The sequence below is a fragment of the Rhinoderma darwinii genome, chromosome 3, assembly GCF_050947455.1.
Source record: "Rhinoderma darwinii isolate aRhiDar2 chromosome 3, aRhiDar2.hap1, whole genome shotgun sequence".
Lineage (NCBI taxonomy): Eukaryota > Metazoa > Chordata > Amphibia > Anura > Rhinodermatidae > Rhinoderma > Rhinoderma darwinii.
In genome coordinates this window covers 383,040,676-383,065,102 of record NC_134689.1, presented here as the reverse complement: position 1 = coordinate 383,065,102, position 24,427 = coordinate 383,040,676, and the positions used below count along the sequence as shown (strand labels likewise).

Below are 24,427 nucleotides of genomic sequence, written 5' to 3'. Positions count from 1 at the left end.
GAAGCACTCCGGTATCATTATTATTTTTTATTTCATGCTGTAAATTTCAAGTGTTCTTCCTGTCTGTTGGATTCCAACGTGATCCAATGGTGACCCCCTGGGAGCTTCTGGTGTTTTGGATGGGGTCACCATCTCCTGGCATGACCCACTTCCAGCTACCTCCAAGTGTGTGTCAGGCCCTTGATGCCGAACTCCCATATGAACGACTACTCTCTCCGTACCTCTTCTTCCCACCCCTGCCTTGACATGCGGTTCAGCATTAGCATGCAAGAGAGTGAGGGGTACCTGCTCCTTAGATTGCTGATGAAATGAAAAACAAACATGACGCCATTATGGTATGTAACGCTGTCAAGAGGGAATAGATGGTATCATTACATGACAATTACGTATTTGGATTAATTGCTGGAGTACTAATCTAAATTGCCTTCAGTGCACCCCCATAATTCCTGCCCAGTGCCCTATCAACTCCAGCCTCATTGGCCCCATAGCAAAGCTCTCTACAGTAAATTGTAGAACCAGCCACAGTATTGGCATAAAGGCAGCAATGATATAATCAAATATTATATTATGTTTTTCTATACTGTAAAAAAAACCCCGGATGACTTCCCAAAATTGGAGATATGTGACAAAACATTGTGGTCATAGGGCAGGAATTTGTTTGGACTTCAATGTCAGTCGTGCCAAGGAACTCTCTAGTGAGCCTCTACCTAGCCTGAAATGGCTGATAGCAGAGAACAGTACATTTTTATTCAACTGCACAGCAAATAAGTGAGTCTTTTAGATGTACCTCTATGTGTACTGGGTTTATAAAGCATTCTTTTTGTGTTTAGGAACGTCGTACTTTGGAGAGGACAACCAGCCAACCACTAAATTCATGTCTCCAACTACAAGAGAACTCTCTATACGGTACCAGCAAGGAGGCCTCACCAGGTGAGAACAGATACCAGGTGACGTGAATATCTTATGGGATGGAAGCAGGTCCAGAAGACAGTAGAAAGTGCATTTTTTTGCACATATAGGAAACTAATGCGTTTGAGTATTTGATGTGGTACTGAAGAAGCTTTATGCCGGAGATGAGAAAGTGGCATTCAGCAGGTGTGGAGTAAAACGCTGTGCCTGGTGCTGATCATAAGCAGGGGACATAGAGAAGCATCGGCAGATGATGGCACAGCAGGGTTTAGCAGAGGATGAGATAATTATTAGACAGGAGATCACAGTTTCCTGCTGTCTCTATTCTCCAGGGACAATGACCAAATTTAAAGGCATGGTGTTGCCCCAAAAACATGTTTTTTTTTTAAAATTTAAACATTTAGTGTGTGGGTGATAAAACATTGTTCAAATTTTTTTTATTTTTTTCGCGAGTCAGGAAATATTATAAATTTTTTCAAATTTATAATACTACCCATTTTTGGTCACTAGATGGAGCTGTTTGGAGCTAGTTCCCAAAATTGCAGCATTGCAACATTGGGTTAAAAGCTATCGCTCTAGTGAGCGCTCAGCATCCCCCCCTCCTTTATCCTGGCTAGTGCCGGGATAAACGAGGGGTTTGAAAGGTTTAACCTCCTACACTGTGTGTCGCCATTTTTTGAGGTAACCCACAGTGTAGTAGGTTTACATGCAGTAGTAAACACACACAAACACTAACATACATTGAAATCGCTTACCTGCTCCTGCCGCCGCGGCCCGTCCGCTCCCTTTGCTGCCGCTGTTCCATGTGCACTTGTCCGGAAGCCGCGACCGGAAGTAGTAATATTACTGTCCGGCCGCGACTTCCGGTCCACAGGAAAATGGCGCCGGACGGCGCCAATTTCGAATAGGACTGTGTGGGAGCGGCGCATGCGCAGTTCCCACACAGACGCCGTACACGGCAGTCAATGGGACGGGAGCCGTTCGCAGTCCCTATGGGACTGTGGCTGCCGTATTCCATGTCTGTGTGTGTCGTTAATCGACACACACAGAAATGGAACAAAAAATGGCAGCCCCCATAGGGAAAAAAAAGTGTGAAAAAAAGAAACAGTAAAACACAAACACACAAATGAAAATAAACGTTTATATTAAGGCACTAACATCTTTAACATATAAATAAAATATTTGTGATGACACTGTTCCTTTAAAGAGGGTCTCCACCTACATTTAATGCAAATGTCATTCATTTGGTAGTATGCGATAAAGAAAACAGTGATGAATAGTGCAAGGTGCCTGAGCCCATTCTCTTCTGTCTGCCTTGAGCTGAAGGCCTTGAGCTGAAGGCCTGAATAATCTAAGCAGGGGCATAACTATAGGGGGTGCAGGGGTTGCAGTAGCACCGGGACTCTTGTGCCTAATGGGTCCCAATGGCCTCTTTACTGCTTAGGAGCAGATCAGTACTATAAATGGCCCATGATGATTCAGGGGCAAGGGACCAGGAGTTTCAAGTTATACATCTGAATCTGAGACAGACTGCTTACTAGGGATAATTTGCCTGACAGCCACAGACAAGAGACTGCAGCTAAAGACTAGTTACTAATGACACCTCGTCTGACAACCATATACTAACAACTGCAGCTACAGACTAGTTACTAGGGATACTTTTGATGACAACCATCAATTACATAGCAAAGTCTGCATCTACAGACTGGTTACTAGGGATACTTTTCCTGACAACCATCAATTATATAGCAAAGTCTGCAGCTACAGACTGGTTACTAGGGATACTTTTCCTGACAACCATCAATTATATAGCAAAGTCTGCAGCTACAGACTGGTTACTAGAGATACTTTTCAGGATAACCACATTGCAAAGTCTGCAGCTACAGACTGGTTACTAGGGATACTGTACCTGACAACCACATAGCAAAGGCTGCAGCTAAATACTGGTTACTAGGGATACTTTACCTGACAACCACATAGCAAAGGCTGTAGCTACAGACTTGTTACTAGGGATACTTTGCCTGACAACCACATAGCAAAGTCTGCAGCAGTTAGTATATCCACTGTAATCATAGCACCCAGCCTCTCAAGATGACAAAGCAAGATTGGCACAGTGTGGAGAAAAGAAAAGCAACATGGCGACAGTCATGCTGTATCATTCCCTATATCAGCATGCATTACTAATCCAATTTTTCTAAAAATAAGTTCAAGTAGAGAATAGCATGGACCGTGGATAATTGGCAAACTAGAAATGTGCCTCTTTTCAGAGTATCCATTCTGTCAAAAAAAAATTAAGTTGGATTTAGCACAGATTATATCCCCCGTGTTCCTGGCACAGTTTTTAGTACTGATGGCTTGTGGCTATTGAGTCCAGGTCATCTTTCATAAGGAATATATGTATTCTCCTGTTGTCCGAGCTTCTTTTACCTCCTACAGTCCAAAAACAATCAGACAAAGACAATTTAGATGGTATTCTCCAGTCATGGCAAGGACTGATGTGGGTGAAGGCATTGTGTATAGAGCTGTCAATCATAATGAGACTTTATAAACTTTATATACTTAATAAATACATAAAACATAACTATTTATCAGCCATAGAAACAAATTGTAATGATGGGGGTAGGGAAACGGACAAGTGAGCCCTAATCTACCCACCACTCTGTCCCTGCCTACTTGCAACGACCCGCCCTAGGCGACGGGGTACAACTGGGCGGCGGTCCCTATGCTCAGTAAGTGCACGAGACAAACAGACAAGGGTACACAAAGCTAAGGGAAATGGGGCAGTTGCCCACGGCAACACCGTGAGCAACAAGAGTGGTGAACGAGCTGAGTCAAACCAGGAGTGAACGAGGTACCAAACGCAGAGCAGGAGTGTAGTCAGTAAGCCAGGGTCAGTATGGAGCAGGATCAAATAGATAGAAGCTGTAGCTGGGCCAGGAAACCACACGAGAAGAATCACAAGCAAAGGAGGAACAGGAAAGGCAGGTATAAATAGACAGAGGGCGGGAGCTAGCTCCGTCTGGCCAGGCTGCGATAGGCTCTCCCGCTCCTAAGCCTGCCATCCTGAGTGGTGGAAGATGGAGTCAGTCTCAGAGACATAGACTCAGGTGCAGACTGATTACCTATGGGCGTATACACAGAAGTTATGCCTGGCAGATCCTTTACAGTATCCCCCCTTTTATGAGTGGCCACCGGACCCTTTCTAAGTGGACCTGGTTTATTGGGGAAACGAAGGTGGAACTTCCTGACCAATACCCCAGCGTGAACATCCCGGGCGGGTACCCAAGTCCTCTCCTCAGGCCCGTATCCTCTCCAATGGACCAGGTACTGGAGGGAGCCTTGGACCATCTTGCTGTCCACAATCTTGGCCACCTCGAATTCCACCCCCTCAGGGGTGAGAACGGGAACAGGAGGTTTCCTCGAGGGAGCCAAGGACGGGGAGCAGCGTTTAAGGAGGGAGGCATGAAACACGTCGTGTATTCGAAAAGATGGGGGCAACTCCAGTCGGAAGGAGACAGGATTGAGGACTTCAATGACCTTATACGGCCCAATAAACCGGGGAGCAAACTTCTTGGATGGGACCTTAAGGCGCAAGTTCCTAGACGATAACCACACCAGATCCCCGACCATAAACAAGGGGTTAGCAGAACGTCTTCTATCAGCCTGAGTTTTTTGTACGCTCTGGGACGCCTCTAGGTTCTTCTGAACCTGGGCCCAGACTGTGCACAGTTCCCGATGAACGACCTCTACCTCGGGATTGTTGGAACTACCAGGTAAAACGGAGGAGAACCGTGGGTTAAACCCAAAATTACAGAAAAAGGGGGAGACCCCTGACGAGTTACTGACCCGGTTATTAAGGGAAAATTCGGCGAGGGGAATGAATGAGACCCAATCATATTGACAGTCAGAGATAAAACACCTTAAATATTGTTCTAGAGATTGATTAGTCCTCTCAATTTGGCCATTAGTTTCAGGATGGAAGGCAGAGGAGAAGGACAGATCAATGTCCAACTTTTTACAGAAGGCTCTCCAAAACAATGAAACAAATTGTACCCCTCTGTCCGAAACAATATTGTCAGGGACCCCATGGAGACGCAGGATGTGTTTGACAAACAACGTGGCTAACGTCTTGGCATTGGGTAGTTTCTTGAGGGGCACAAAGTGGCACATTTTACTGAAGCGGTGTACTACAACCCACACCACCGACTTGCCTTGAGATGGAGGCAAATCGGTGATAAAATCCATGGAGATATGGGTCCAAGGTCTCTGGGGAATGGGCAAAGAACGTAGTAAGCCCGCTGGTCGGGACCTGGGAGTCTTGGACCTAGCACAAACCTCACAAGCGGCGACGTAGGCCTTAACGTCTTTAGGCAACCCAGGCCACCAATAGTTTCTGGCAATGAGGTGTTTGGTACCCAGGACGCCTGGATGACCAGATAGTGCGGAGTCATGATTTTCCCTAAGTACCCTTAGCCGGAATTGCAGGGGAACAAACAGCTTGTCCTCAGGAAGGTTCCCGGGAGCTGAACCTTGATCAGCCGCAATTTCAGAGACTAAATCAGAATCAATAGAAGAAATGATTATACCAGGAGGCAAAATACAAGCAGGATCTTCCTCCGAAGGAGGGCTGGCCATGAAGCTACGCGACAGTGCATCGGCCTTAATATTTTTAGACCCAGCCCTATAGGTAACCAAAAAGTTGAATCTGGTAAAAAATAGCGCCCATCGAGCTTGTCTCGGGTTTAGCCTCCGGGCATATTCTAGGAAAACCAGATTCTTGTGGTCGGTAAGGAGCGTTACCTGGTGCCTAGCACCCTCCAGGAAGTGGCGCCACTCTTCAAATGTCCATTTAATGGCTAAGAGTTCGCGGTTGCCAATATCATAGTTACTCTCAGTGGGCGAAAACTTCCTGGAGAAGTAGGCACAGGGACGGAGATGGGTGAGGGACCTGGTACCCTGGGACAAGACAGCCCCCACTCCCACCTCGGATGCGTCAACTTCCACGATAAATGGCTCCATTTGGTTAGGCTGAACCAGCACCGGGGCCGAGATAAAGCACTTCTTAAGGACCTCCAAAGCCTGGACAGCCTCAGGAGGCCAGTGGAGGAGATCAGCACCTTTGCGAGTGAGGTCCGTAAGAGGCTTAGCGATGACCGAGAAGTTAGCAATAAATCTCCTGTAATAATTAGCGAACCCCAAGAAACACTGTAACACCTTCAGGGAGGCAGGTTGGACCCATTCCGCCACAGCCTGGACCTTGGCGGGGTCCATGCAGAATTCATGAGGAGTGGGGATTTGACCCAAAAATGGTATCTCCTGTACCCCAAACACACATTTTTCGCTTTTCGCAAACAGTTTGTTTTCCCGAAGGACCTGGAGCACCTTCCTGACATGCTCAATGTGGGAGGACAAGTCCTTGGAAAACACCAGTATGTCATCAAGGTACACTACAAGAAATACCCCCAGGTAATCTATTAAAATCTCATTTATGAAATTCTGGAAGACCGCAGGAGCATTACACAACCCAAAGGGCATGACGAGGTATTCGAAATGACCTTCGGGCATGTTAAACGCAGTCTTCCACTCATCCCCCTCTTTGATGCGGATAAGGTTATACGCCCCCCGTAGATCAAACTTAGAGAACCATTGGGCCCCCTGAACCTGATTAAAGAGATCAGGAATCAAAGGAAGGGGATACTGGTTCCTTACAGTGGCCTTATTCAAGTTACGGTAGTCAATGCATGGCCTAAGACCACCATCCTTCTTCCCTACGAAGAAGAAGCCAGCACCTACCGGAGAAGTAGAGGGGCGAATGTAACCCTTGGCCAGGCATTCCTGGATATACTCTCTAATGGCTTCACGTTCGGGACAAGAAAGATTAAATATCCTACCCTTAGGGAGCTTAGCTCCTGGTACCAATTCGATAGCGCAATCGTATTCTCTATGAGGAGGTAACACTTCGGAGGCCTCCTTAGAGAAAACATCAGCGAAGTCCTGAACAAACTCAGGTAGCATGTTCACCTCCTCAGGGGGAGAAATAGAATTAACAGAAAAACATGACGTCAAGCATTCATTACCCCATTTGGTAAGCTCCCCAGTATTCCAGTCAAACGTGGGATTATGCAACTGCAACCAGGGAAAGCCTAAAACTAAATCGGACGATAATCCCTGCATCAACAGTACAGAGCACTGCTTCAAATGCATGGAGCCAACAAGGAGTTCAAAAACAGGGGTATGCTGTGTAAAATAACCATTAGCAAGAGGAGTGGAGTCAATACCCACTACAGGGACAGGTTTAGGCAAATCAATCAAAGGCATAGCTAGAAACATAGCAAATTCCACAGACATGATATTAGCAGAAGACCCTGAATCCACGAAGGCACTGCCGGTAGCAGACCTACCACCAAAAGAGACCTGAAAGGGAAGCAAGATTTTATTACGTTTCATATTTACGGGAAATACCTGTGCGCCCAAATGACCTCCCCGATGATCACTTAGGCGCAGAAGTTTTCCGGCTGCTTATTCTTGCGCCTAGGACAGGTGTTCACTTGATGCTTGTCATCCCCACAATAGAAGCAGAGACCATTCTTCCTGTGGAACTCTCTACATTGTCGGGGGGACACGGAGGCCCCGAGTTGCATAGGAACCTCTGAGTCTTCCGTGGAAGAGCGAAGCAACGGGACCTCGGGAGGCATCATGGGGGAGTCAGAGGGGAAAACACAAAAACGTTCAAGTTGACGTTCCCTGAGACGTCGGTCAAGTCGTACCGCTAAAGCCATAACCTGGTCAAGGGAGTCAGAAGAGGGATAGCTAACTAGCAGGTCTTTCAGGGCGTTCGACAGACCCAAACTAAACTGGCACCTTAAGGCAGGGTCATTCCACCGGGAAGCTACGCACCACTTCCTAAAGTCAGCACAATACTCCTCAACAGGTCTCTTACCCTGACGTAAGGTCACCAGCTGACTCTCGGCAAAGGCAGTCCTGTCAGTCTCGTCATAAATGAGTCCGAGAGCAGAAAAGAAACGATCAACAGAGGAAAGTTCAGGGGCGTCAGGAGCCAAGGAGAAGGCCCACTCTTGGGGCCCTTCCTGGAGCCGGGACATAATTATACCCATCCGCTGGCTCTCAGAACCTGAGGAGTGAGGCTTTAAGCGAAAGTAGAGCCTACAACTCTCCCGAAAGGAGAGAAAAGTCCTCCGGTCCCCTGAGAACCGGTCAGGCAACTTGAGGTGGGGTTCAAGAGGTGAGGTGAGGGGCACTACCATGGTAGCGTCAGGCTGGTTGACCCTCTGAGCCAGGGCCTGGACCTGTAGGGAGAGACCCTGCATTTGCTGGGCCAGGGTTTCAAGGGGGTCCATAGTAGTGTCAGGGACCAGGGTAGACTAGGTATTGGGTTTGTGATTATGTAATGATGGGGGTAGGGAAACGGACAAGTGAGCCCTAATCTACCCGCCACTCTGTCTCTGCCTACTTGCAACGACCCGCCCTAGGCGACGGGGTACAACTGGGCGGCGGTCCCTACGCTCAGTAAGTGCACGAGACAAACAGACAAGGGTACACAAAGCTAAGGGAAATGGGGCAGTTGCCCACGGCAACACCGTGAGCAACAAGAGTGGTGAATGAGCCGAGTCAAACCAGGAGTGAACGAGGTACCAAACGCAGAGCAGGAGAGTAGTCAGTAAGCCAGGGTCAGTATGGAGCAGGATCAAATAGATAGAAGCTGTAGCTGGGCCAGGAAACCACACGAGAAGAATCACAAGCAAAGGAGGAACAGGAAAGGCAGGTATAAATAGACAGAGGGCGGGAGCTAGCTCCGTCTGGCCAGGCTGCGATAGGCTCTCCCGCTCCTAAGCCTGCCATCCTAAGTGGTGGAAGATGGAGTCAGGCTCAGAGACATAGACTCAGGTGCAGACTGATTACCTATGGGCGTATACACAGAAGTTGTGCCTGGCAGATCCTTTACACAAATAATAGAAAAGGAGGGTTTGATTGTGGAAACCCCACTGACCATGAGAACGTAAGCCCCTTTGGATCATTCATAGACACTGCACCCCTCTGGCTTATTGATTATTATGGGATCTTTCAGGTTTTATTCTCTCCGTCAAAACCAACAGAAACCAGATGGCATGGAGGATAACTGAAGCCCAATGATGGCATTCGCCATCAGAAAAATCCTACTGAAATCAATGGGAATATTATTGAAAAGATTTTCCTACAGAATAATGTAGACAGGACTAAACCACCGAGGGCCTGAAATCTCTTGTATAATGTTTGTATGACTTATTCTTGTCTATAGGTGGTCAATTTGCAGTGCGGGTGAGGCAGACAGATGCTTCATCTCGCTGTGGTCTATCTGGTATGTGCACACTTGTAGCTGAAGACAAATGTCTTTCTCTGAAAGATCGCCAAACTGGAAATGTGCTCTTCAGCTGGCCTTACCCATACCTGAGGAGGTTTGGTAGAGACAAGGTGAGGAGGTCTGTTTTGGGCTTTTCTTAAAGGGATATTAAAATGTTTTCTGTGATACGTCATTTTATATTGGGGAGACATTGACTGTAGTGTCCTTCAAAGGGGTCATAATTATATTCTAATTATATTATAGCAGGTTATTTAAAGAGGTTGACTCATGAATACAACCGCCACAACAATTGGCTGAAACTGTGGCCAGCCATACATAACCTGAACTGCCTCAAATGAATGCCTGTCCATATAATACATGGACTGTTTGGGTCCACCAGAGACAGAGACCCTTCTCTCCACTCTGGCTAATATGCCTGTAGGTCCAAAGTGGGTGACCCCTCTCTATCATATCCAACCCCCTAGAAGGACATATGGAAAGGGGTGTTCTTGATGAGACAATTCTTTGAAGGTAAAATGATTGAAATTGGGGTAATCTACTGTCAAAAAAGCCTTCCCCGAGCATGGTTTTCCATGTCTAAAATAATCATTGGGTGAGAGGAATTTTTTTGTTGCCAATGTCAAATAGAGGCTGATCTTGGGCCTTTACAAGAGGATTTTGCTTTTGAAAAAGTTTCCCTGGTTGTCATTGTGGCCGTACTTTACCAACTTTTGAGATTGACTCATCTTGGCTTTTAGGCGGATTATATAACAATATATCTTGCTGAATAATCTGGTTTTGTGATCTAAAAATGACCTTATACCAAATATCAGCACAAGAGAAAAATCACTGTGTGAATATATTGAAAATATCTAGTTGATTTATTTCTCTTCATTTCTTTTATTCCACTCCACCAACAGACCATGTTTTCCTTTGAGGCCGGCCGTCGTTGTGCTTCAGGAGAAGGCAACTTTGAGTTTGAAACAGCCCATGGAACTCATATTTTCCAGGCCATTGAGTCTGCCATCAAAGTGAGTCACAATGATTCCCCAATTGGTCATGAACAATATCACGAGGAGACCACCAATGCACCTCGTCAACCAGCTCGTTCTGCTTCTCTAGCAATGGTTTCTTCTAACCCAACTCTGGCTTCCAAGAACATCGCACCTGCTAACCAACCCATTCCCGAAAGTGAATATGCCGTGCCTTTTGATAAAGTGGCACAAAACCTTTTGGCTACAGGATTTGGAGGTCTCCTTGGACCAAATATTCCTCCACAAGCAAAATCAAGAAAGTTTAACAAACCTGAGCATATTTACGATGAGCCAGAACTTACTCCAGTTTATGATGAGCCAGAGGGAATCAGGGTGGATGCTTGGAAAAGTCAAGCCACTAATGCCCACGAGGTTGGGTATGAATATCCATATTTACCAGGATGGGATGATTATGCAGTGCCCAGAAAAGGTGGAAAGTGTCAAGTAGGAGTCAAGGGTCAAGGAGGGGTGCAAGAAAATGAGGATGATTGGGGATCACAGGGTACTAATGATAGGGATTATGATAATATTACATTAAGAGGGGCAAAGGATAGCTGAAGAACTATTTCCACCTATTCTGCCAAATCTATGTTTTTTTCTCTTCCAATACTGAAAATTACCAAATTAAAACATAGGTACAAACATCGATATACAGCTTGATTTTTACTTAAATGAGAAATTGTAGGTATACTATTTATTGGGTATGCTTTAAAAACAACTGGACTATCTTTAGGAGTAAAATCAAGATATGGGCAACCAGAGTTGGATTTAGCTTAGCTCCGCTAACTATTATTTCCTCTTTCATTTAGTTTGCAGTTCATGTTTAATCTTTGCAGTGTAGAGAAATATCTTGATCTTACCTGGGAACCGTCAACAAGTAGGTTAGCGGCTGCTGAAAGATCTCATTGTGGGTTATGTGTGCCTATTTAGTGCTGTGTGTGCACGACGTATGATGTTCTAGTTTGCCTATGGGTGGCTGAATACCCAAACAACCCAACACTTTAAAACTTGGGTGATACAGGGCAGCCCGGCTTATTAACTCATAAATATCCGTATCTGTGTTTATGACCTAGGCTACAGGCACTATTCAGAGCCCAGCTGTCCTAACTGTCTCTTTTATTTGTTATACCATATTGACGTCATAGTGGGAGGTTTCCTACTCGGGACCCTTCCTTCCATTAGTCATTTGGAGTCACCAAAAGCTTCCCCCCACTATAACAGCTGGGCGCCAGAGATTTCAGCTCTGAACTCGCGGAAACTAGATGATTGTATCTTCCCCTTTGACAACTCTTTTTTTTATACTGAAGCTCGCATGGAATCAGCTGAATCTTGTAGGTTTGGCTTTACTAACCCCCGGAAAACAGCTGTTATAGCAGAAGAAAACTCCTGCTCGCCATATAATGTAGTATTAAATACTGGCCAAATCGAGAGCTGCTCTTGAGCATTCATATTCCCTAATAGGCTATCTAGACAGGGGTTGTCATAATGACACAACCCTTTTACTGAGCCAAGCAGACACTCATTGAGAGCATTGCACTCGTGCGCTCAAACGCAAAGATCTATCAACAGCAGCTGCTAACCAGCTTCTTTACGGTTTCGAGGTAACAAGCTTAGATTACACCATTCAGCCAAATCATTAAAGCCACTTGCCTAATAGTGTTTCTTTGTCATGTTCCTCAAACCATTACTGAACAATGTTTGCAGTGTTGCAGGGCGCAATATCTTACCGAAGGCCACCGTCAGTAGGAAAATACCGTTGCCATGAAGGGGTGTACTTGGTCTGCAGCAATGTTTAGGTAGATAGCACTTGTCACATTAACATGAATGCTAGGACATAAGGATTCCCAGCAGAACATTGAACTGAACATCACAGTGCCTCTGCCGACTTGTCCTCTTCCCAAAGTGCATCCTGGTGCTATCTCTAACCCATGTTAGCGACACACCTACACCCGGCCATCCACATGATGTAAAAGAAAATGTGATTCATCAGACCAGGACACCTTCTTCCATTGATCCATGGTCCAGTTTATCATTAATGAGCCTTGGGCGCCAATGTCCCTGTCGCCTTGGACCAGTTTTGGAAGGTACTGACCACAGAACACCCCACAAGACCTGCCGTTTTGGAGATATTCTGAGCCAGTCGTCTAGTCATCACAATTTGGCCCTTGTCAAAGTTGCTTACATTCTCACACTTGCCCAATGTTTTCTTTTTGCTTCCAACACATCAACTTCAAGATTGTTATGGCTGATCGGTGTAGTCATACACTGCAAAAAATGAGCTGCGAAATAAGTAAAAACAGAAGCAAATGATATTTTATATTTGATGACTACAATTGGAGATTCACAAGCGGCAAGATTTTGCAGGGTTGACCTGCTATGGTAAGCTATATGTTGGATATAAATCATTTTGTACCCTGAAAGATGTGAGAATAAGTGTTCTGGAATCTACAACTTTAGCTTTAACTCCAAAGTGGGGAAATGTTCCGGAAAGAAGAAGTCCGAGGAACAAAGACTTGAAAATGGGGTATTACATAGACAATGACATTGCTGATGAAGCTGTATGAGATGAAAACCACCATGAATGCTATTTCTAGGACATTGTTGATATTGCTTTGGAATACTCATTGATTTTTTTTCCTTGTGGGGATTGAGAGTTCCCCTCTTTGAAGGCCCCTCCATATAATACAAGGTGAACAACCAGGTTACCGGTTGATGAAGGGAATCTAAAGGCCAGATATTTACCTTGACACAGCATTTATGGACTCCTACACCAGAATTATTCTCTGGAGTATCATAGAGATGGATATGCCTTGTACGGATGTAGTCACGTTTAACTTGACTCTGATAACTTACTGCAGCGTGATATCACACAACAAAAACCATTGTAAAGTCATTGAAAAAGTCAAGATAAGAGATCCAGCCATTATTTATTTAATGCGTTAAAAGTCAAGCTAAAGACGGCTACATCTGTATATTATGCTAATTGTTATACTCATGCACTAGATTAAATAGAAACATATGACCGTTATCATCAATTAACCCGTTAGTGACCGGCCCATCGTGTTTCTACGTCGGTCACTAACGGGCCTTATTCCGATGCCATAGACTTTTTACGTCGCGGCATCGGAATAAGTAAACAGAGCAGGGAGCTGTCAAATCTCCCTGCTCTCAGCTGCCAGAGGCAGCTGGCTGGGAGTGTCCCTGCTCTGCAGGGTGAGATCGATATTAGTATCGATCTCACCCGTTTAACCCCTCAGATGCGGTGCACCCGGGGATACGATCGCCGAGTGTCTGTGTCTCTAATGGCAGCCGGGGGCCTAATAAAGGCCCCCAGGTCTGCCTGGAGTGAATGCCTGCTAGACCTAGCAGATGCCTGTCCGTGTTAAACGGACAGGCAGTAATACACTGCAATACAAAAGTATTGCAGTGTATTATAAATGCGATTACAGAATCGCATATTATAGTCCCCTAGTGGGACTAGTAAAAAAGTGAAAAAAAAGTTTAATAAAGTTAATAAAAAAAAAATTTGAAAAAAAATGAAAAACCCAGCTTTTCCACTTACAAAATGCTTTACTATTAAAAAAACAAAATAAAGTTCAAAAGTTACACATATTTGGTATCGCCGCGTCCGTAACGACCACGACTATAAATCTATTACATTATTTAACCCGCACGGTGAACGCCGTAAAAAATGTAATATAAAACTATGGAAAAATTGCTGTTTTCTGTGAATACTGACTTTAAAAAAATGTGATAAAAAGTGATCAAAAAGTCGCATCTACTCCAAAATTGTACAATAAAAACGACAAGTCTTCCCGCAAAAAAAAAGCCCTCCTACAACCGCATCGGCGAAAAAATAAAAACGTTACGGCTCTTCAAATATGGAGACACAAAAACAAATAATTTTGAAAAAAAGCGTTTTTACTGTGTAAAAGTAGTAAAACATACAAAAACTATACAAATTTGGTATCGTTGCAATCGTAACAACCTGCTGAATAAAGTTATTGTGTTATTTATACCACACGGTAAACGGCGTAGATTTAAGACGTGAAAAAGAGTGGCGAAATTTCAGGTTTTTTTCTATTTCCCCCCAAATAAAAGTTAATAAAAGTTAATCAATAAATAATATGTCCCCCAAAATGGTGCTATTAAAAAATACAACTTGTCCCGCAAAAAACAAGACCTTATACAGCTATGTCGACGCAAAAATAAAAAGGTTATAGCTCTTGGAATGCGACGATGGAAAAACTTAAAAAATGGCTTGGTCATTAACCCCTTCCCGCTCCTGGACGTACTATTAGGTCATGGTAACTATAGCGTTCGCGCTCTATGACCTAATAGTACGTCTCGGGAGTAACGGCCGTTTCGGCCGTCCTCCCGACACATACAGGAGCTGTGACAGATGCCGTCTCGTACAGCAGCTGTCACAGCTCCTATAGCGGGGACCGATCGCTGTGTCCCTGCTGATTAACCCCTCAGAAGCCGCGTTCTATAGAGATCGCGGCTTTTTAGGGGTTAAGCTGCCATCGCCGGCCTGCTACACGATAGCGGCCGGCGATGGTGACTATGGCAACCGGACACCAAACAATGGCGTCCGGCTATGCCATAGACGGAAGCCTAGTGGGTCCTGACAACGTCAGGACCCACTATACTTGCTGTCAGTGAGAAGCTGACAGTTCTAATACACTGCACTACGCATGTAGTGCAGTGTATTAGAATAGCGATCAGGGGCTCCTGCCCTCAAGTCTCCTAGTGGGACAAAGTAATACAGTAAAAAAAAAGTTAGAAAAAGTTGTGTAAAAATAAGAAAATAAAAATATTCAAAGTAAAAATCCCCCCTTTTCCCTTATCAGTCCTTTATTATTAATAAAAATATATAAACAAACAAATAAACTATACATAATTGGTATCGCCGCGTCTGTAACGGCCTGAACTACAAAATTATTTTGTTATTTATCCCGCACGGTGAACGCCGTAAAAGAAAATAATAATAAACCGTACCACAATCACAATTCTTTGGTCACTTCACCTCCCAAAAAATGGAATAAAAAGAGATCAAAAAGTCGCATGTACCGAAAAATGGTACTGATCAAAACTACAGTTCGTTACGCAAAAAATAAGTCCTCGCACGGCTTTATTGATTGAAAAATACAAAAGTTCTGGCTCTTAGAATAAGGTAACACAAAAAGTGAATGATTTTTTACAAAACTTATTTTATTGTGCAAACGCCATAAGACATAAAAAAAAAACCTATAAACATCTGGTATCGCCGTAATCGTATCGCCCCGCAGAATAAAGTGAATATGTCATTTATAGCGCAAGGTGAACGCTGTAAAAAATAGAATAAAAAAACAATAGTAGAATTGCTGTTTTTTAGTCACCACGCCACCTAAAAATAGAATAAAAACTGATCAAAAAGCCGCATCACCCCAAGAAAACTACAATGAATTGATCAAAGGGTCTAGTTTCCAAACTGGGGTCACTTTTGGGGGGTTTCCAATGTTTTGGCACCACAAGACCTCTTCAAACCGGACATGGTGCCTAATAAAAAAGAGGCCTCAAAATCCACTAGGTGCTCCTTTGCTTCGGAGGCCAGTGCTTCAGTCCATTACCGCACTAGGGCCACATGTGGGATATTTCTCAAAACTGCAGAATCTGGCCAATATGTATTATTGTATATATATGTTGCGTTTCTCTAATAAACCCTTTTGTGTTGTAAAAAAAATGGAATAAAGAGGATTTTCTGACAAAAAAAAAATGTAAACTTCACCTCTACTTTGCTCTAAATTTCTGTGAAACACCTAAAGGGGTCATAAACTTTCTACATGCTGTTGTGAATACTTTGAGGGGTCTAGTTTCTAAAATGGGGTGTTTGATAGGGGTTTCTAATATATGGGCCCCTCAAAGCAACTTCAGAACTGAACTGGAACCTAAAAAAATAAATAAATGAGGCAATACTTTGCTTCTTACATTATACTGATAATGAGCAGTGCCCACCCCGAGATGACCCCAGTTTTGACCGTTTGTATACACGGAGACCCCTATTAGACCGTTTCAGTGCCCGGTTTTCCCAATCATACACCCCCGAGAAGTGTATTTCTATTGATGAGTCCCGGGTACATTTTAAAGGGAGGGTTCAATTCCGCGAGTACCTGCCGGGTAAGAGGGCAAGGTATGGCGTGAAGATGTATAAGCTGTGCGAGAGCGCATCAGGGTATACCTACAGGTTTAGGATATATGAAGGAAAGGCCACCCCCCCAAACCAGACTGCATCCTGGACTACAATAGGTACATGGGAGGGGTGGTCTTGTCAGATCAAATCCTGAAGCCCTACAGCGCCATGCGGTGTGGTATAAGAAGCTGGCCGGGCACATCATACAGATGGCATTGTACAATGCGTACGTGCTACGTCGATGTGCAGGCCAGACGGGAACTTTCCTGGAATTTCAAGAGGTGATTATCAAGAACCTAATCTTTAGGAACCAAGAAGGGGGGGCACCCAGTACTTCTGGAAGCGGGGCCACACGCATCGTACCAGGGCAACACTTTCAGGAGAAGTTCCCCAAACTGGCAAGAAGGGAAAAAGTCAAAAGAGGTGCAAAGTCTGCTATAAGAGGGGGATAAGGGATGACACAATATATCAATGTGACACGTGTCCCGAATAACCAGAGCTCTGTATGAAAGAGTGTTTTAAAATTTATCATACATCCCTTGGTTTATAATTTACCCCAATTTTACTTACCCTGATGCACTCCGCACAGCTTATCCCCCCCTCGTCTTTCCCCTCTGAGCCCTGCTGTGTGCCCAGGCAGCTGATAACAGCCACATGTAGGGCATTGCCATACCCGGGAGAACCCACATTACAGTTTATGGGGTGTAGGTCTCCGGTCAAAATGCTCACTACACCTCTAGATGAATGCCTTAAGGGTGTAGTTATTAAAACGGGGTCACTTCTTGCGGGTTTCAACTGTACTGGTACCTCAGGTGCTTCTGCATACATGACTTCGCACTAGAAAATCCCCAGTAGGCCAAATGGTGGTCCTTTCCTTCTGATCCCTCCCATGGGCCCAAACGGCAGTTTATCACAACAAATGGGGTATTGCGGCACTCAGAACAAATTGCGCAACAGAATGGGGTATTTGGTTTCTTGTGAAAATAATAAATATTCAGCCAAAACTACATATTATTTGAAAAAAATAATTTTGTTTTCATTCCCAGCCCAATTCAAATAAGTTCTGTGAAAAAACTATGGGTCAAAATGGTCACAACACCCATAAATGAATTCCTTGAGGGGTGTAGTTTCCAAAATGGTGTCACTTCTGGTGGGTTTCCATTGCTTTGATACCTCTGGGGCTCTGCAAATGCGACATGGCACCCGAAAACCAATCCAGCAAAATCTGGACTCCAAAGAACAAATAGCGCTCCTTTGCTTCTGAGCCCTCCCATGGGCCCAAACAGCAGTTTATCACCACAAATGGGGTATTGCCGCACTCAGGACAAATTGGGCAACAAAATGGAGTATTTGATTTCTTGTGAAAATAAGAATTTTTGAGCTAAAATGACATATTATTGGAAAAAATTTCATTTTTTTTAATGTCACAGCCCAATTGAAATAGGTGCTGTGAAAAAACTGTGCGGTCAAAATGCTAACAACAACCATAAATGAATTCCTTGAGGGGTGTAGTTTCCAAAATGGGGTAACTTTTGGTGGGTTTCCATTGCTTTGATACCTCTGAGGCTCTGCAAATGCGACATGGCACCCGAAAACCAATACAGCAAAATCTGTACTCCAACAAACACATAGCGCTCCTTTCCTTCTGAGCCCTCCCATGAGCCCAAACGGCAGTTTATCACCACAAATGGGGTATTGCCACACTAAGGACAAATTGGGAAACAAAATGGGGTATTTTGTTCCCTGTGAAAATAAGAAATTTTGATCACAAATGACATTTTATTGGAAAAAATGTCATTTTTTTCATTTCACAGCCCAATTCAAATACGTGCTGTGAAAAAACTGTGTGGTCAAAATGGTAACAACAACCATAAATGAATTCCTTGAGGGGTGTAGTTTCCAAAATGGGGTCACTATCGGGGGATTCCTACTGTTTTGGCACCTCAACACCTCTTCAAACCTGGCATGCTGCCTAAAATATATTCTAATAAAAAAGAGGACTCAAAATGCACTAGGTGCTTCTTTGCTTCTAGGGCTTGTGTTTTAGTCCACGAGCGCAGTAGAGCCAAATGTGGGACATTTCTCAAAACTGCAGAATCTGGACAATACATATTTAGTAGTGTTTCTCTGGTAAAACCTTCTGTGTTACAGAAAAAAAAATGAATAAAATTGAAATTCAGCAAGAAAAATGAAATTTGCAAATTTCACCTCCACTTTGCTTTAATTCCTGTGAACTGCCTGAAGGGTTAAAAAACTTTCTAAATGCTGTTTTGAATACTTTGAGGGGTCTAGTTTTTAAAATGGGGTGTTTTATCAGGGTTTCTAATACATAGGCCCCTCAAAGCCACTTCAGAACTCAACCTTAAAAAAAAGGCTTTTGAAATTTTCTTAAAAATATGAGAAATTGCTGTTTATGTTCTAAGCCTTGTAACGTCCAAGAAAAATAAAAGAATGTTCAAAAAACGATGCCAATCCAAAGTAGACATATGGGAAATGTGAACTAGTAACTATTTTGGGTGGTATAACCGTCTATTTTACAAGCAGATGCATTTAAATTCTGAAAAATGCTATTTTTTCAAAATTTTCTCTAAATGTTTCCATTTTTCACCAATAAACACTGAATATATCGACCAAATTTTACCACGAACATGAAGCCCAATGTGTCATGAGAAAACAGTCTCAGAATCGATCTTACCTGCAAACGCTGATGCTGCTGCAGAATCAACTGTAGCCTCTGCTGCCGATGTGGCCGTCACGATGCAGGACCTGTGAGTGACGTCACAGATCTGCACTGTCACAAGCTGGGCGTTCTGAAGAGAAGAGGATGTTACTTCTCTTCACAGCGCCCAGCTAGTAAAAGTATTAAAAACGCCCCGATGTACGCACCTAATACACACCCACTTGGACTTTTACTTTTAAACACACCCACTTGGACTTTTGCAAGCCTCATTTGCATAACTACAAAAATGGTCATAACTTGGCCAAAAATGCTCGTTTTTTAAAAATAAAAACGTTACTGTAATCTACATTGCAGCGCCTATCTGCTGCAATAGCAGATAGGGGTTGCAAAATCTGGTGACAGAGCCTCTTTAAGGCCAAAACTAGGCTGCGTCCTTAAGGGGTTAAGGTTTAAAATAGGCTGGTCATTAAGGGGTTAAAGGAAACTATTGGGTTTTCTCAAAATAATGTGACTGTGTATGATCATTCAATGGACAAAAGAACCTAGAAATGAAGAGCACACATGTAGTAGAGCTGAATCTGTCAATGAATTGTTTATTTTGTGCACATTGCTAATACATAGTATTAAAGGGAATGTTTCGCTATAATTTTTTTTTTTTTTTAGTTAAACAGTTAATATATAAATGATTACACATTATTCTAATTTTTTTTTTTTTTCCAATTCAAAATTGTTCTCATTTTTTAACGTTTTTCACAAGTCAGGAAATATAAATTAGATTCTAATTTATAACATTTCCATGTGCTGGTCACTAGAGGGAGCAATTCCCAAAATTGTAGCATTGGCATGTGGTAAAGCAACCTCATTGCTTTATGCTGCAAAATTTGAGAAGACACACTCGCTCTAGCGTCCTCAAACAATCCCCCCTCCTTTCTCCGGGCTAGTGCCAGGAGAAAGGAGGGGGTTGAATGTTCAAACCTCCTATACTGTGTGCCGCCATCTTTTGAGCGAATGCACAGTGTGGGAGGATTAGTTACAGTGGTAATCACACAGTATAACGCGAACATACACACACATCACATACACAAACATAACTTACCTGCTCCTGCCGCCGCCGCTGTCGCTGCCGCTGCTCCCTCCGCTCCTAGTCCTTGCTTCTGAACATATGGACGGAAGCCGCGACCGGAAGTAGTCATCTTACTGTCCAGCCGCGGCTTCCGGTCCACATGAAAATGGCACCGGATGTCGCTCTGACGAAGATGGTGAATGGAACAGCTCCCGTTAGCATTGTATGTGCCGTATTCCATCTCTGTATGTGTCGTTAATCGACACATACAGAGATGAAAAAAAAAATGGCAGCCCCCCCATAGGAAGTAAAAGAAAGAAAAAATAAAAAAGTACAACACAAAAACACATATAAATAAAATGTATTTTAATGACATAATAAAAGCAATAACATATAAAAAAAAAATTTTTTCGTGACACCTTCTCTTTAAAGGGAATGTGTCGCTAGAAATTATTTTATTTTTTTCAGTTAATTGGTATTTGAGTGATTACACATTGTTTTAATTTTTTGCATTTTTTTCACAAGTCAGGAAATATTATAAATTAGATTCTAATTTATAACATTTCCATGTGCTGGCCACTAGAGGGAGCAGTTCCCAAAATTGCAGCATGGTCATTGTGGTAAAGCAACCTCATTGATTTATGCTGCAAATTTGGTGTGGACACACTCTCCACTAGTGTCCTCACACAATTCCCCCTCCCTTCTTCTGGCTAGTGGCAGGAGAAGGAAGGGTTTGAATGTCTTCAAACCTCTTACACTGTGTGCCGTCATTTTCTGAGCGATTGCACAGTGTATGAGGATTAGATAAAAGCGTTCAGCAGACAGTATAACCCGAACATACACGAACATAATACACACATCACATACACGAACATAAATTACCTGCCGCCGTCGCCGCCTCCGCTGGTCTACGCTCCTATTCATTGCGCCTAAAAATAAGGCCGGAAGCCGCAGCCGGAAGTCGTCATCTTACTGTCCGGCAGCAGCTTCCGCTCCACATGAAAATGGCGCCGGATTTCGCTCTGCGAACGAGCTTCGTTTTGGTGTGGGAGCGGCTCCCGTTCGCATTCTTTATGGGGTTCTATGTGCCGTATTCCATCTCTGTATGTGTCGTTAATCAACACATACAGAGATGAAAAAAAAGATGGCAGCCCCCATAGAGAAGTAAAAGTTTGAACACAGTAAAAATTAGAACGTGAGAACACTAATAAATAACATTTTTGTTAATATTTTATTAAAAGCAATATAATAAAAAAAACAAAAAACATGACACCTTCCCTTTAAAGGGGGTTTCTACGTTATGTGTAAAATTAGTCATATATTAGGACTTCAGAGGTTAGAGAACTACTCAAAGTTTGGTAATTATACTTGTTTTACCTACAGAGATATAGTAATTTTTATATTCAGTTGTGGCAGACATTTTTGACAACAGGAAGTGCAGCCATATTGTCCCTTTAACCCCTTAGTGACCAACAATACGCCTTTTCACGTTCGTCACTAAGGGGCCTTAGGCTAGGCTGACGCCTTTTCACATGAGCCTAGCCTAAGTCCTGCACGGGTCTCCCGTGCAGGCTGGAGCCGGGGCTCTGCTGTCTGATGACAGCTGGGCTCCTGCTCCAACACCCGCGATCGAAGTTTACTTCGATCGCGGCCGTTTAACCCGTTAAATGCCGCCGTCAATAGCGACAGCGGCATTTAACTTGTTTACAGAGGGAGTGAGCTCCCTCTGTCACCCATTGTCGGCCCGCAAATGCAATCGCGGGTCTCCGATGGGGTGTCATGGCAGCCGGGGGCTTGATAAAAGCCCCCAGGTCTGCCCTGGACATATGCCTGTTAGGACGCGCCGGAGGCACGTCCTAACAGATTGCCTGTCAGATTTACACTGACAGGCAATAATGCTCTGGTATACGAAGTATACCAGAGTATTATAGCAGCGATCTGAAGATCGCACAGTAAAGTCCCCTAGTGGGACTAATGAAATAAGTAATAAATATGAAATAAAGATTAATAATAAAAATTACAGTAAAAAAATAAATAAAACCATTTTTTTCCATAAAAAGTGGTTTTATTTAGTAAAAGTGTAAAAAATAAATAAAAGTACACATATGCGGTATTGCCGCGACCGTAATGACTCCATTAATAAAGTTAATATGTAATTTAAACCGCAAGGTGAACACCGTAAAAAAAAAACGCAAAATACCAATCAAAATACCAATACCAATCAAAACTACCTCTCGTCCCGCAGAAAACAAGCCCAAAAAATCACTACATTGATGGAAAAATAAAAAAGTTACGGCTCTTGGAAAGCGACGATGCAAAAACAAATAATTTTAGTTCAAAAGTGTTTTTATTGTGCAAAAGTCGTAAAACATAAAAAACCTCTACATATGTGGTATCGCCGTAATCGTACCGACCCATAGAATAAAGGTAACATGTTATTTACGCCGCACAGTGAACGGCGTCAATTTAAAAACGCATAGAACAATGGCGGAATTTCAAGTTTTTTTATAATCCCCTCAAAAAAATGTAACAAAAGTTACAAAAAAAATTATATGTACCCTAAAATGTGCTATTAAAAAGTACAACTAATCCCGCAAAAAACAAGTCCTCATACAGCTATGTAGATGAAAAAATAAAAAAGTTATAGCTCTTTGAATGCGACTATAGAAAACTAATAAAATAGCTTGGTCATTAGGGCCTAAAATGGGCTGGTCACTAAGGAGTTTTAAAGAGGCTCTGTCACCAGATTTTGCAACCCCTATCTGCTATTGCAGCAGATAGGCGCTGCAATGTAGATTACAGTAACGTTTTTATTTTTAAAAAACGAGCATTTTGGCCAAGTTATGACCATTTTTGTAGTTATGCAAATGAGGCTTGCAAAAGTCCAAGTGGGTGTGTTTAAAAGTAAAAGTACAACTGGGCGTGTATTATGCGCGTACATCGGGGCGTTTTTAATACTTTAACTAGCTGGGCGCTCTGAAGAGAAGTAACATCCTCTTCTCTTCAGAACGCCCAGCTTCTGACAGTGCAGATCTGTGACGTCACTCACAGGTCCTGCATCGTGACGGCCACATCGGCACCAGAGGCTACAGTTGATTCTGCAGCAGCATCAGCGTTTGCAGGTAAGTCGATCTTACCTGCAAACGCTGATGCTGCTGCAGAATCAACTGTAGCCTCTGGTGCCGATGTGGCCGTCACGATGCAGGACCTGTGAGTGACGTCACAGATCTGCACTGTCAGAAGCTGGGCGTTCTGAAGAGAAGAGGATGTTACTTCTCTTCAGAGCGCCCAGCTAGTTAAAGTAGTAAACACGCCCCGATGTACGCACATAATACACACCCACTTGGACTTTTACTTTTAAACACACCCACTTGGACTTTTGCAAGCCTCATTTGCATAACTACAAAAATGGTCATAACTTGGCCAAAAATGCTCGTTTTTTAAAAATAAAAACGTTACTGTAATCTACATTGCAGCGCCTATCTGCTGCAATAGCAGATAGGGGTTGCAAAATCTGGTGACAGAGCCTCTTTAAATATGTTTTTAAGAATCTGATGGTAATAGTGTCACTATGATGTTGATAGAATATGCTACAAAATGACGGTTAATTTCTAAGTAGCAAATTTAAAAGTGACAACAATATGGCTGCACTTCCTATTGTCACTTTTGCAAAATGACTGCCTCCACAAAACTCCAAAAATGCCAATATCTCTTAAATTAGTACAAAAATAATCGTCAAAATTTGGGTGCTGCTATAACTTCACCAATGCTAACATATGGACAATCTTTACGTTTATGTGGAAATGCCCTTTACGATAACTTACCTGCATTCCTAGGTGAAACCAAGGAGAATACCTAGTGATATCACAGAGCTTTGTGCCAATTGAGAAGCTCAGGTTGGTTGCATTGACAAATTCAGCCTCACTACATCTGTATGTACTTGTCAATCTTCAAGACTTTTTGCAAGCTCCTGAAAGAAACTGTCTAGTAGGATTATTGGTGATTGGCTAAAAAGTTTGAATGGTCTCCATTGCAGTCAGAGCATTGAAGCAGCCTAAGCCCCTCCCCTTTCCCTAGCTTCCTGTTTCACACAGGAAAAAGGAAAAGAAGGAGGAGACAAATGGATGCCCTCCGCACACGTGCAGAAGAACTTTTTTATTGACTCTTTGAACTACAATATTGGACAGAAGTGCCCCTTTAAATTTTGCCTTCATTTAATAATAATGATGTT

The 24,427-nt window shown here is 43.3% G+C and overlaps 1 protein-coding gene and 1 long non-coding RNA gene across 3 annotated transcripts in view; one reads left to right on the top strand and one right to left on the bottom strand.

The window, feature by feature from the left end:
* Positions 1-10,910, top strand: part of DOK2 (docking protein 2) — a 31,140-nt gene extending 20,230 nt beyond the window's left edge. The window contains exons 3-5 of the mRNA XM_075855414.1: positions 831-930; positions 9,206-9,378; positions 10,168-10,910. Of these exons, the coding sequence (XP_075711529.1) occupies positions 831-930; positions 9,206-9,378; positions 10,168-10,839 (945 nt within the window). The 3' untranslated portion in view covers positions 10,840-10,910. The remainder of the gene's footprint in view (positions 1-830; positions 931-9,205; positions 9,379-10,167) is intronic.
* Positions 38-24,251, bottom strand: LOC142748323 (uncharacterized). 2 transcript variants are annotated; one of them, XR_012882228.1, is made up of 3 exons: positions 24,021-24,251; positions 12,464-12,560; positions 38-300 (listed from the first exon to the last, which is right to left on the bottom strand). It is a non-coding gene; the product is annotated as an uncharacterized LOC142748323 (long non-coding RNA). The 2 variants fall into 2 exon arrangements; XR_012882229.1 differs by lacking the exon at positions 24,021-24,251 and adding an exon at positions 19,149-19,231.
* Positions 24,252-24,427: the final 176 nt, after the last annotated feature.